Source organism: Procambarus clarkii, unplaced genomic scaffold (genome assembly GCF_040958095.1).
Source record: "Procambarus clarkii isolate CNS0578487 unplaced genomic scaffold, FALCON_Pclarkii_2.0 HiC_scaffold_1122, whole genome shotgun sequence".
Classification (NCBI taxonomy): Eukaryota; Metazoa; Arthropoda; class Malacostraca; order Decapoda; family Cambaridae; genus Procambarus; species Procambarus clarkii.
This window is the reverse complement of record NW_027190153.1, coordinates 1-11,923: the sequence shown is the minus strand read 5'-3', so window position 1 is coordinate 11,923 and position 11,923 is coordinate 1. Positions and strand designations below refer to the sequence as shown.

At 39.2% G+C, this 11,923-nt stretch overlaps 1 protein-coding gene and 1 long non-coding RNA gene across 2 annotated transcripts; both read right to left on the bottom strand.

Moving 5' to 3' along the window:
- Positions 1 to 2,630: 2,630 nt before the first annotated feature.
- Positions 2,631 to 3,930, bottom strand: LOC138362047 (uncharacterized). The gene is made up of 3 exons (XR_011227379.1): positions 3,421 to 3,930; positions 2,972 to 3,076; positions 2,631 to 2,816 (listed from the first exon to the last, which is right to left on the bottom strand). It is a non-coding gene; the product is annotated as an uncharacterized lncRNA (long non-coding RNA).
- An 84-nt stretch (positions 3,931 to 4,014) lies between these two features.
- On the bottom strand, positions 4,015 to 6,430 carry LOC138362044 (uncharacterized). Its single transcript, XM_069320969.1, has 3 exons — positions 6,325 to 6,430; positions 5,163 to 5,234; positions 4,015 to 4,695 (listed from the first exon to the last, which is right to left on the bottom strand). The coding sequence occupies exons 1-3, from the start codon at positions 6,347 to 6,349 to the stop codon at positions 4,451 to 4,453; spliced, it is 342 nt and encodes a 113-aa protein (XP_069177070.1). The 5' UTR covers positions 6,350 to 6,430; the 3' UTR covers positions 4,015 to 4,450.
- Positions 6,431 to 11,923: the final 5,493 nt, after the last annotated feature.

Sequence of the window (11,923 nt, the reverse complement as noted above, 5' to 3'; positions counted from 1 at the left end):
CTGTGAGCCTCGCCAAGACTGACCATGGGAGTTACGAGGTGGAGATGTCCTTTGCCTAGCTCTACAATCCGCAGTGTGGTGACCAACTTGTTTATGGTACGTGCAATATGGAAGCCTAGAATGATTAGATTGATGAGGGGGCCGAGAGAATTGTCTAGGAGGTGATGATCTAGGGGCGGACCAACAGTCCCTTGCAAGGTGGTTACTCTTACCACAATGCCAACATGAGGGAGTGGATGGTTGTGGACTATGGCGTTTCGGCATTTTATGAGGCGGCGAATTTGACTGGGGGCTACGAGCATGGGTACGCTTCTGCGACCAAGAGTTTTGAGAATTTGTGGGAGGATGCTGAGAACTTGTAACTACATTTACAGCATCAGAGGGTGGCAACAGTTGAGCACTTCGGGGAGCTAGTTTATCGGCGGCATTGTTAATAGCCTCAAACACTTCACCAATTTCATGTTTAACACCAAAATTTTGTTGCTCAACGATTGGTTTTGTATGCTCGGGGGCAAAATGCATTAAAGTACCAAATGCTATCATTTTGGCCATAGCCTCAGGGGACAGATTATTGTCTTTATCTAACCAAGTTGAATTATTCATAGCAGAAACTAAGGCATACAGATACTGATCGAGACGGCTAGTAAACGCATTAAACGATTCACCAGGCTGCATGGTGGCATTGGCAATTTTCTTGACTAACCTATATGGGTCAAGGTCTCCTTTATTAACAAAGCGACGGCGAAAGAAATCCTTAAATTCAGGCCAAGACTGGAGGCTAACAATGGCTTTCTCATCAACAACAAAACGTGCATCACCTTTGGTTGTGTCCACGGCTGACCGTGCAATTGCTAAGTATTCGGCATCAGTAGGCTTAGAAAAACGTGCAACTGTTTTCGCTTCAACCTTACTAAACCATGATTCTAATAAACGCGATTCCCCAGCAAAAAGAGGAATAGCCATTTCCTGAGCTGATCTCTGGCCATTGGGATGAGCAACTGCTCCTGTTGAGTCTGAAGGGGTTTCAACAGTGGTAGGCATTGTCACAGCCGTGGAAGTAATATTTGAACGCAGATTATAATTAAGTGCACCTGGCATCAGAAATAGTATACACAAAAATAAACACAAAAAAATATCAACTTGGCTAAAGTAAAAATGGCAGAAATAAAATTATTAAATTGGGCTAGGCAAGAAAATAATTAAGAACAAGCAAATTGTAAACTAATTTTAGCAATCTTTCATTAAAAAATGACTGGAATTAGATGTATGTAAATTAATTAAACCAGACTAAGCCCAGCAATTGAGAATATAAAAACTGGAAGTGCAATTGCAAAATTTCATTAAAAAGATTCAACACAACAAGTGGCAATGCAAGAAATATGGATGTAGCACATAAACTGGACACAGGAATGTATATAACTCCTATGGTAAAAGTTTAAATTAAAATGCTTAAAGGATAAATTTCAAGTTAGGTCTGGAGAAATTAAAAAAAATTATATTGCACAAATCCTTAACTGCTACTAAAACAAGGATTTCTTAATTCACTGGAATTTGAATTTACCAATAACACTCTAGGAGAACAATTAAAATTCAATGAAATTACTGTAAGAAGCAGGAATGTTGAAATCACACAGGAAAACTGTGGGGAGTGCAGTACTGAACCAGCTCCAATATTTAACAAGTCACTGAATGGTTAATTCACAGGATATTATGGGAATTATTACATAAGTCACTTTTTAACACTTGGCACGTTGTTCTCAACTAGCAATTACTTATCTCAGGGTTGTAATTTATGAGGATCACCAGTAGCCAAAGTAGGAGAAGCGTCGTGAAGATCTGAAGAGGCCCATGTGAGGCGTGTTTACAAACTGGATGCGACGGCAGCGCTCCTGGCGGCGGTGGCGCGAGACTCAGGGACCCCACACTGTTCAGGCTAGAGGCACGAAGATAAATTCTGACGACGACAATATTGCGACGATGGAATAACCAGTTGATACTTGCGACGATGGCTGACGACGATTGCAGTAGCTTGCACCCTCACGAAGCTTGATACTGTCAGCTTGGGTGGCGGTGGTGGTGGTGGTGGGTGTAATAGGTGGTTCCCACGTGGTGGCGCGAGGTTCAAAAATGGCTGGCGCGGGAAGCTTCCTTCCTCCTCACTGATGAGTGAGCGTTCTCACAGGAAGATATTGACCCTTACTTCTAAAACGTTAGCCTGGAGTAGTGGTTGATGGCAGGACCCCGGTCTGGCACAATATTTGATGCGTGGGTGGCAGGATGGCGGCTTATGGCGGTGGCGGTGGCGGCGGTTTTGGCTGGAACACGAGGCGATGCTGGGTACTGGAACTTTTGCTTCCAGAAAAAAATTTCTGGATCCCACTGCTGCTACCAGTATTCGTTTGCCTTGTTCGGGTAGAATGTAGACTCAGTAGTCGCTTCTGTATATATTTATTGAGTGAGGCAAACAGGTGTATAACTGGCCAGCCGAGGTCCACCTACTCTGGGTCTGTGAGGATAACTGAGGCTGCTGGGAGCATCGCTGATGCTCCTCTGTCTGGCATGACGTCAGAGGCCTACTCGCCTGTGATTGGTTACATTTCAACTGACAGAATTTGAGTATAACACTAATGCCCGAAATGATGTTCCAGGACAATTTCTTTTTATATGGTGCCATGATTCAAGCAGACTGGTGCTGTAGAATGTGCTGCTCTTTCCTAATGATGAATAGAAACCAGACTTGTGCATGGTCTTGCCTAGTTGTTGATGCTCATATCCACAGTGGCATGTATAGATTGGAGTATAGAGGTCATACCTTCCTGTAGTTTAAAATACAGTGCATTGAGTGGTGTGGCGACTTGCTAAAATAGTGATGTAAAAATTAACATTTATAGCAACAAAAATTTCAAAATGTATTGTGATTCAGGAATATCCGGTAATGGAAATAAAAGGGTAAATTTTAAAGTTTATTTACCCATTATAGTGATGAAGATGCAGAGATTGCTGGAGCTTGAAATTTTAAACTTGCAATCTGTGCAGTTGGGGCAAGAATTTGGTGGTTGGGCTGGTACAACAGGTTCTGGTAACAAAGAAAAGGAAGACAGTTTGACAAAATGAGTTTTATGGAAAAGAATTTCAGACTGAATATTTCATTGTTTCTTGATTGTACAAAATATTGACATTATTCTCCAGATAATGACTGAGAAATTCACAGAAAAGAAACAATCAGACGATTAAATCAATCTATAAAACCAAGTGTCAGGTTTAAACTTTAAGACTTCTCCAAATGTTGTAATGACTGAAATGAAACATTTATTCATTTTATTTTGTTATACCAAGATAATCGTAGCTCTAGACTGGGATTGGGAAGTAGAAGTAATCTCGGAACAAAGTACGGATTTTATACAGGTATCGTATACTTACTCCAGTGAAAGATATTTCCTTCAGGGCACACAGTTTGTGTCGGGTCTAATGGCTCATAAAAGCCATTTTTCCAATATAATCTGTGGTGGAAAGGCATGAGAAAATGTTGCATTTGGTCACAAATGTGACACAAAAATGCAAAACAGTCTTCACATTTGATGCTTGCCTCACAATTTGTACATTGTACACAAACTTTACCTGATGAAAAAAGGGGTAATTATTTATACTAATTTTAAATACTGTATACCTAACATTTTAAACAATCTGAAGTCTAAATGTATTAATAGAGTGTCATTAATATGCATATGATGCTTATTATACAGTATAACCTTAATGAACACAGCAATATTTAATTTACCTTTATCTGGAACACCCAACTCAGACAATGTCCAATCGAACAGCATTGCCCTGCTTTCTCCCCAATTAATCTCTGCATTTTTTCTTCTTTTTTGCCAGTCAGAAACACTTGGCTGAGAATCTTTAATTTGTTCAAGTTCTGCAGCAAGTACTTTGAAATATGGGATTAAAAATTAGTAAGAAAAATTTGTAAGTGAAAGGAATGATTAGTATAATATGTTAAACAAAATTTCATAGGCATTAAGCACAATTTTGGTACATAATATTTATGACGTGTGTCCATTAAATAAACCCTCATTTAAATACCAACAAATGATGTTGGGACATACCAACATCAAATGATTCCAAAGTTTCTTCACCAGCTGCCAAATAACTTTGAGTGTACGTTCTGCCACTAGTAGAATAGCCCGCATTTTGAATGTGTGGTGGTGAAAGTATAGCAGGCAGAATGTCTGGGTGGCACATTTGAAGATTTAAGCATGGTACATAATTGCAAATTGTATACAAGTATTAATATTTTCAGACAAATCTCAAGATATTACTATAACTAACTTTATGCTACCAAGTTGTTCAGTGTTATAGTAATTTAATCTCCATAATTGTCTAGCATACACTTAAAAATAGGCAACAAATATTATTGGAAAGTACACAAATAACAGCTGTAGAAATATTGTTAAGAAAATAATAGAAGATTACCATCAGATTGGGGTGCAGCTGGTCTTTGTTTTGAATTAATGTGTGATACATCCTGTATGTTATCTTTTTTCTGTTTCTTGTTTGTCACCTTTATTGAGTTTGGTTCCTCCACGTTTAAGAGTCTCTTCAAGTACTCATTTCTTTGTATCATTGCAGCACGTGCTTTCTGGTACTCACGTTCAAGATGTTCTCTAGTCATCACTGCTATTCTCCGGTGAAATTCTGAAGAGAAAATAATACTGTTCGAAGGAAAAGTACAAGAACAAAACAAGAAAATTATGCTTATGCAAAATTATGCTACAATGTACCTATTAATAATCTTAAAATTTGCTACAAATTTCCTACTTATAATTATGTGTTAAATTATGGACTTTCCCATAATGATATGCATGTTAGTGGCATTACCTATACTGCCTACCTGGAGCCCCCTAGAGAGATAGTGACACAAGTTAAGGTAATCCCTTTAGTAAGGTGCTGGGTCAACATAAATAAGCTATAACTAATAAGGACACAAATCAATATGTTCATTTAACAGTGGTATTAACATTTATATAAATATAGCTAAGAATAAGTTTTTACAAGTGTAACAAAGTGAAAGAAATGTATGAAAATTTTGATGATATATTAAAATGCTCATTGATTGAACTTGTCTTCCTATATATAAAGTATAAAAATAGTAAACACAGTACCATTATTGTTGTCTGTAGTTATTTTTGGAACATCTGGTATGTACAGCATACTGTCAAAATCCGATGATCTATCTGAAAAATTGATTGGTAGCGTAAATATTTGAATTCATTGCATAGCCTTTTATACAAACAAAAAAGAAAAATTGTACAGAAAAGCTAACACAACATTATAACACCTTTCTGTGGTACTTTCTATGGTACAAAAGAAAACAAACCTTAATTATAAAGGAAAATAAACTGACAGAAGAACTATGAATACTGCTGAAAATACTTTCCACAAAATATCTGAACCAAGGGATAGTACCCCGAGATTTGAAATATGAAAATTTCACCCTTACAGTATTTAAAAAAAAAGCAGAAAGAGTTAAGCACAAAACTAATGTCCAATCAGCTAGGTATAACACATCTGCAAGCTCATGGCGAAAATCCTAAGGGAGGGAATCATTTACCATCTTTCAGTGAACAATCTTATTCAATCGACACACCATGGTCTTCTTAAAAACAGATGCTACCTTATAAACCTCCTCACTTTTGGGACATGGTAACATGGTACTCAGATAAAGGGTTTCCGGTGGATGTAGTATACATGGATTATGCTAAAGACTTTAATAAGGTACCACATGGAAGACTAGCAAGGAAATTACAGGTTCATGAAAAAAATTGTAAAGTGCACAAAACAATAGTTAAAACAAAGAGAGCAAAAGGTCATACTAAATGGGAATGAATATGAAGAAATGTGTTAAGTTGAGTACCTCAGGGGTCCATTTTTAAGTCTAAAATATTTTTCATATATTGAACATCTATGATATAGAAAAGAATATAATCTAATCAACCACATCCTCATATTTGCAAATGCCTGGCATTTCACGAGCACTTTGTCCGGGGTTTATATTCTAGCCGGGGAGGATTTACTGGGTTAGGCTAACCTAACCTAACTTAACCAAACCAAACCAAGTATCTCAAGTTACAAATATCTCTGGGAATTCATATTATCTGCTGTTGTAGAATTGACAAAATGGACAGTGTCAACAAAATTATTCCCACATACTCCGTCACTATGTGATGGAGTACACATAGAATAGGGACTGAATTGTCCCTGACAGGGACAATTCTGTAACAAATGTTCTAGCATAAAACTTTGTACAGTTTAGTAATTCCTTACCATTTGATGTACTAGGTAGATCCATGTTTGGTGAAGTTTTATAGCTGGAGCTGGAAGATCCTGTCGAGATGACTTCTTCAAAGAGAATAGCTTCAACACATTGTGTCTTGAGTCTTCCAGTACTTGGCCTACAGTTACCAGATCTGATTTACAGAAACTAGTGAACTATGGAGATAAGATTGTTAATAATATACTTTTTTTGAGATTCATATGACTTGCAGCTTAAAAACCAACCTTATTTTAAAATAGTACACTAAAGTACATAGCAAATTGCGAAATTCGTAGTTTTTTAACTACTTTAAAGCTAAATTCTCAAGCTTTGAAAATAAGCACAATTTGCTATTTTAAGCGGAATCTGGCAACTCTGATTTAGCATGTAAACATTGACTTGCATTCACAATGTAGTTATTTATTTTTCAACAATTTAAAACGAGTTATGAAAATACACACATTGGTACATTATTGCAAAGGCACTATACTATATATATATATATATAAATTGTTGCAAGTCGAGCAACAAATATTTTACATTGAACAACAAATGAGATTGGAAAAGCAGTATTGCCAAAATAGACCCCAGACACACCCTGTGGGTAGTAATGGACCCCCATACCGACCCTATGAGGGGTAGTGGACCCCATAATAACACTATGGGCGATAGTGGACACTATACAAACACTATGGGCGGTAGTTGACTTCATAGAGACCCTGTGGGCGGTAAGGGACCCCCTATCGACCCTGTGGGCGGCAGTGGACCCCCTATCGGTCCTGTGGGCGGCAGTGGACCCCCTACCGACCCTGTGGGCGGCAGTGGACCCCTACCGAACGTGTGGGCGGCAGTGGACCCCCTACCGACCCTGTGGGCGGCAGTGGACCCCCTATCGATCCTGTGGGCGGTAGTGGACCCCCCCCATATCGACCCTGTGGGCGGCAGTGGACCCCCTATCGATCCTGTGGGCGGCAGTGGACCCCCTACCGACCCAGTGGGTGGCAGTGGACCCCCTGCCGACCCTGTGGGCGGTAGTGGACCCCTACCGACCCTGTGGACGGTAGTTGACTTCATAGCGACCCAGTGGGCGGTAGTGAACCCCATACCGACCCTGTGGGTGGCGGTGGACTCCATACCGACTCTGTGGGCGGCAGTGAACCCTATATACTAATCCTGTGGGCGATACTGTACCCTATAGTCATCCTGTGGGGGCAATGGATGCCATACATATCCAGTGGGTGTTATTGTACCCCATACTTATTCTGTGGGTGGTTGGAGCCCCATACCCATCCTGTGGGTTATAGTGGACCCCATACTCATCCTGTGGGTGGTATTGGACCCCATACCTATCCTGTGGGTGGTTGTGAGCCCATACCCATCCTGTCGGTGGTAGTGGACGCAATACACATCCAGTGGATGGTATTGGATCCCATACCCTTCCTGTGGGTGGAAGTGATCCCCATACCATTCCTGTGGGTGGATGTGACCCCCATACTCATCCTGCGGGTGTTATTGGACCCCTTACCCACCTAACAGGTGGTAGTGGACCCTAATCCTATAGTTTCCAATAATCCACACCATACCATCCTGTTTGCAGTAGTTTACCCTATATACATTCCAACATAACATCGTTTTCTGTTAGCGTTCCTACAAAACATTCTTTAAAGATTTCTAAAGCACAAACTATAGTATATAATATTGATTGGTGAAGCACTTATTCTATGTAATAATTTATTGTGCTTATTATAATTTACTAAGAACAACTAATATTTCTCAAAACAAAACTACGAGCCTTCAATAGGATGTAGCTGATCTGTAATATTATAAGAGCATGGACAATAGTAGGTGAATTTCACAACCCATGTGGGACCTGAAAACTACAATTTTCGTTATAATTGAACCAATCACGACTATTCAGCTATCTACGTTGATGGACGAGTACTGTGAGACGTAAATTGGTACGTGAGGAAGAGTTTGAGCCTTGGTAAAAAAGTTAACTGGGAATATATCACATATGTACTAAATCACATTCCACATATTGACTTTAAGCACTAGTCATATATGTACTGTCTTGTGTGAGAACGGGTTGGATGTTTACATTGATTGCTAAATATATACATTGACGGATAGACGGATGCATAGATGCATCCGTCTATCTGATGGATGGAAAGACATATGAGTAGATGGATGGATAGACAGAAGAGTTGATGCTCGGATAAATGGAATATAAATGTATATAATGATAAATGGTTGGTTTAATTGAAGATAAATTGATGGATTGACAGATATAAGTAGATAGATAGGTGGATCCATTGATGGATTCATTTGTGGTTATCTCTTGAGGTTCTTCTTGAGATGATTTCGGGGCTTTAGTGTCCCCGCGGTTCGGTCCTCGACCAGGCCTCCACCACCAGGAAGCAGCCCGTGACAGCTGACTAACACCCAGGTACCTGTTTTACTGCAAGGTAACAGGGGCACAGGGTGAAAGAAACTCTGCCCATTGTTTCTCGGCGGCGCCCGGAATCGAACCCGGGACCACAGGATCACAAGTCCAGTGTCCAGTGTGCTGTCCGCTTGGCCGACTGGCTCCCCGGTCGGAGGGGAGCCGGTGAACAGGCAAATCAGGTTAAAGAATATCGGTCGATTTGCTATTGCATCAACTGAGATTCGATATGGGACCATTAGGGTTATAACCAACGAACTCTCTCCGTTTAGACGGTAGGCCTCCAGTTTGTGTGTGTGTGTGTGTGTGTGTGTGTTAGAGAGAAATAGATGTAGTAGATATAAAAAAAGGAAAAATACATATATTTGATAGGCGGGGTCCAAGAGCTAATAACTCGATTCTGCAGATACATATAGTAAATACAAGGAGAAAATAAATACACACACACACACACATTAATTGATAATGGACTGTTTGTGTGCGTATCCATGTGTACTATTGTCAAGACCGACAGACACGTGAAGCTATGTGTGTGTATGTGTACCTGTAATTGAACTGACATGTGTACGGTAATTATCTGTATGTGTCCATTTTAAAGGTACACATTAGTGAATGTGTATTTATGTAAATTGATTGACATATGTACGTGTGCGCGCGATTAGTGTTACTGTAATTAATATGGTTAACATTTATACGTTTGAATGACATAGTTTCCCATTATTGTCACATTTTTTGTTACATGTCTACTATTGTCAAGATGGACAGACACGTCCAGCTATGAGTGTTTATGTGTACCAGTAATTGAACTGACATGTGTACTGCAACTATCTGCGTGTGTCCATTTTAAAGGAATATATTAGTGAATGTTTATTTATGTAAATTGATTGGAATATGTATGTGGACGCTCGGTTAGTGTTACTGTAATTTATATGGTTAACGTTTGAATGACATAGTTTCCCCTCATTGTCACATTTTTTGTTACTATTTCGCTGTTCACTCTCACTCTCTCTGAATCCTGTGGACTAATTGTGCTCACGTGTGTTTGTGTAGGGAAGGGGAACCATAGGCTTTTCAAACAATAATTTGCAACTATTTGCTAAGAAACATTTCAAATTATCATTTTAGTTTCTAATAAGTACTCTTTTTCCTAACATACAAGTCAATCACACAGTACCTAACCTCAGTCAGAAACACTTTTCTTACTATATCTCGAAACGTCTTTTGCATATATATCCTATCTTAAAAAATTAACAATTTTAATTCATAACTGCCAACCCCCCTCCCATCCAAAGCTTTCAAAGCCACCAAACATCATTCCTTTTAATTAACCTCTCCCAAATTATCTTTTGCACCAATTCACAAACTAGGGGTCTTTATAGCTGAGTGGACGTCGCTCTCGACTCGTAATCGTAGCTCATTCGATCCCCCGGTGATGGAACAAACGGCAATCAGCAGAGTTTCTATCATTCTGATGCCCCTGATACCTAGCAGTAAATATGTACCTGGGCGTTAGACAGCTGCTACGGGCTGCTTCCTGGGTGTGTGTGTGTGTGGAATGTTTTTTATTAGTTAGTAATAATTGATTGATTGACAGTTGAGAGGCGGGCCGAAAGAGTAGAGCTCAACCCTCGCAAGCACAACTAGGTGAACACAACTAGATAAATACTAACCAACCACGATCTCGACAATCCATTACACACACAACCCCCCCCCCCCTCCTCCTCCCCCCCCCCCCCCCCCAACTCCCCAAATCGTTGTACCTAAGTCAATAAAAAATTAAAACAAATCAATTAATTCACCAAAAATACTAACTATAAATAAAGGAACCAAATTTGAGACATACAGCGACTCCAGCGTGGTCTAGTCGGAAGAGAACGTGTTCTCATCTGGATAGATTGCGATCGAGTCTGTCGGAACGGGCGTGTAACTGCAGGGCACAAATATTTGTGTGTCCCCTCCTGCAGCTGCCTCTGTTTCGACAGGTTCCCTGGATAGCTGGAATTGGCCTGGCCCTTGGAAAGTGGGGAAGGGGTGAAATCCGTTGGGCCCACGGATGGATACCTTGGATCCATGGACCTAGAGCAGGTCTAATCACCTGGGATTCGAACCCACGGTGGGAATAAGGGAGGAGAAGGAAGGGTGGGGGGGAAGGATGTTTCCCTGGAACCAAACCTCACATAAACCCGGACACTCACACACACGCACACACACCCTCACCCGAACACTCACAGGGGCACTCACACTCACACATACCCATAGACTGTGATAAGGGAGACCATCTGAGGGGACACAGATGGCCTCCTGGACCCACAGGTATAACCGGACACACACGCACCCGGACACTCACAGGGACACTCACACTCACACACACTCGCCCGGATACTCACAGGGATATACACACTCACACACAGACACACATCCATAGACACAAACTGTGATAAGGGAGACCATCTGAGGGGACACAGATGGCCTCCTGGACACACAAGTATATATCAATATTTAATTTATTATTTATTATTTAAGTTTATTAAATAAGTAATCATATTAGTGTGTTTTAATAAATTATTATTTTATTAAATTATTAAATAATTATATTAATAAAACAAATTAAATTAAATTTAATAATTAAATATTTTTTATTTAATTTACAAATATGACAGATTTTTTAAATATATATATATATATATATATATATATATATATATATATATATATATATATATATATATATATATATATATATATATATATATATATATATATATATATATATATATATACATGCGAACAAGCCTTAATGGTCCCCAGGACTATATGCAACTGAAAACTCACATGCCAGAAGTGACTCGAACCCATACTGCCAGGATCAATGCAACTGGTATGTACAGGGCGCCTTAATCCGCTTGTGTCAATTTTAAAGGAATATATTAGTGAATATTTATTTATGTAAATTGATATAAATATATATATATATATATATATATATATATATATATATATATATATATATATATATATATATAAAGAGAATGTCTATGTAATAAGGCCACATGCTGGAGGCTGCAGCCATCCACAGATTTATTTTAAAATTTATTCATTAATATATTATTAGGGCTTATTATTACTAAATCATGTATTTGTAGAGGGAATGGTCTGGGGTAGGGAAC

What these genes read in the sequence shown, in the direction of transcription:
- LOC138362044 (XM_069320969.1), bottom strand. Translation starts at nt 6,349, where the DNA reads ATGGATCTACCTAGTACATCAAATG. An exon ending in TCTACCTAGTACATCAAATG is followed by an intron (nt 5,235 to 6,324) that starts GTAAGGAATTAC and finishes TCAATTTTTCAG; the next exon opens with ATAGATCATCGGATTTTGAC. An exon ending in AACTACAGACAACAATAATG is followed by an intron (nt 4,696 to 5,162) that starts GTACTGTGTTTA and finishes TTTTCTCTTCAG; the next exon opens with AATTTCACCGGAGAATAGCA.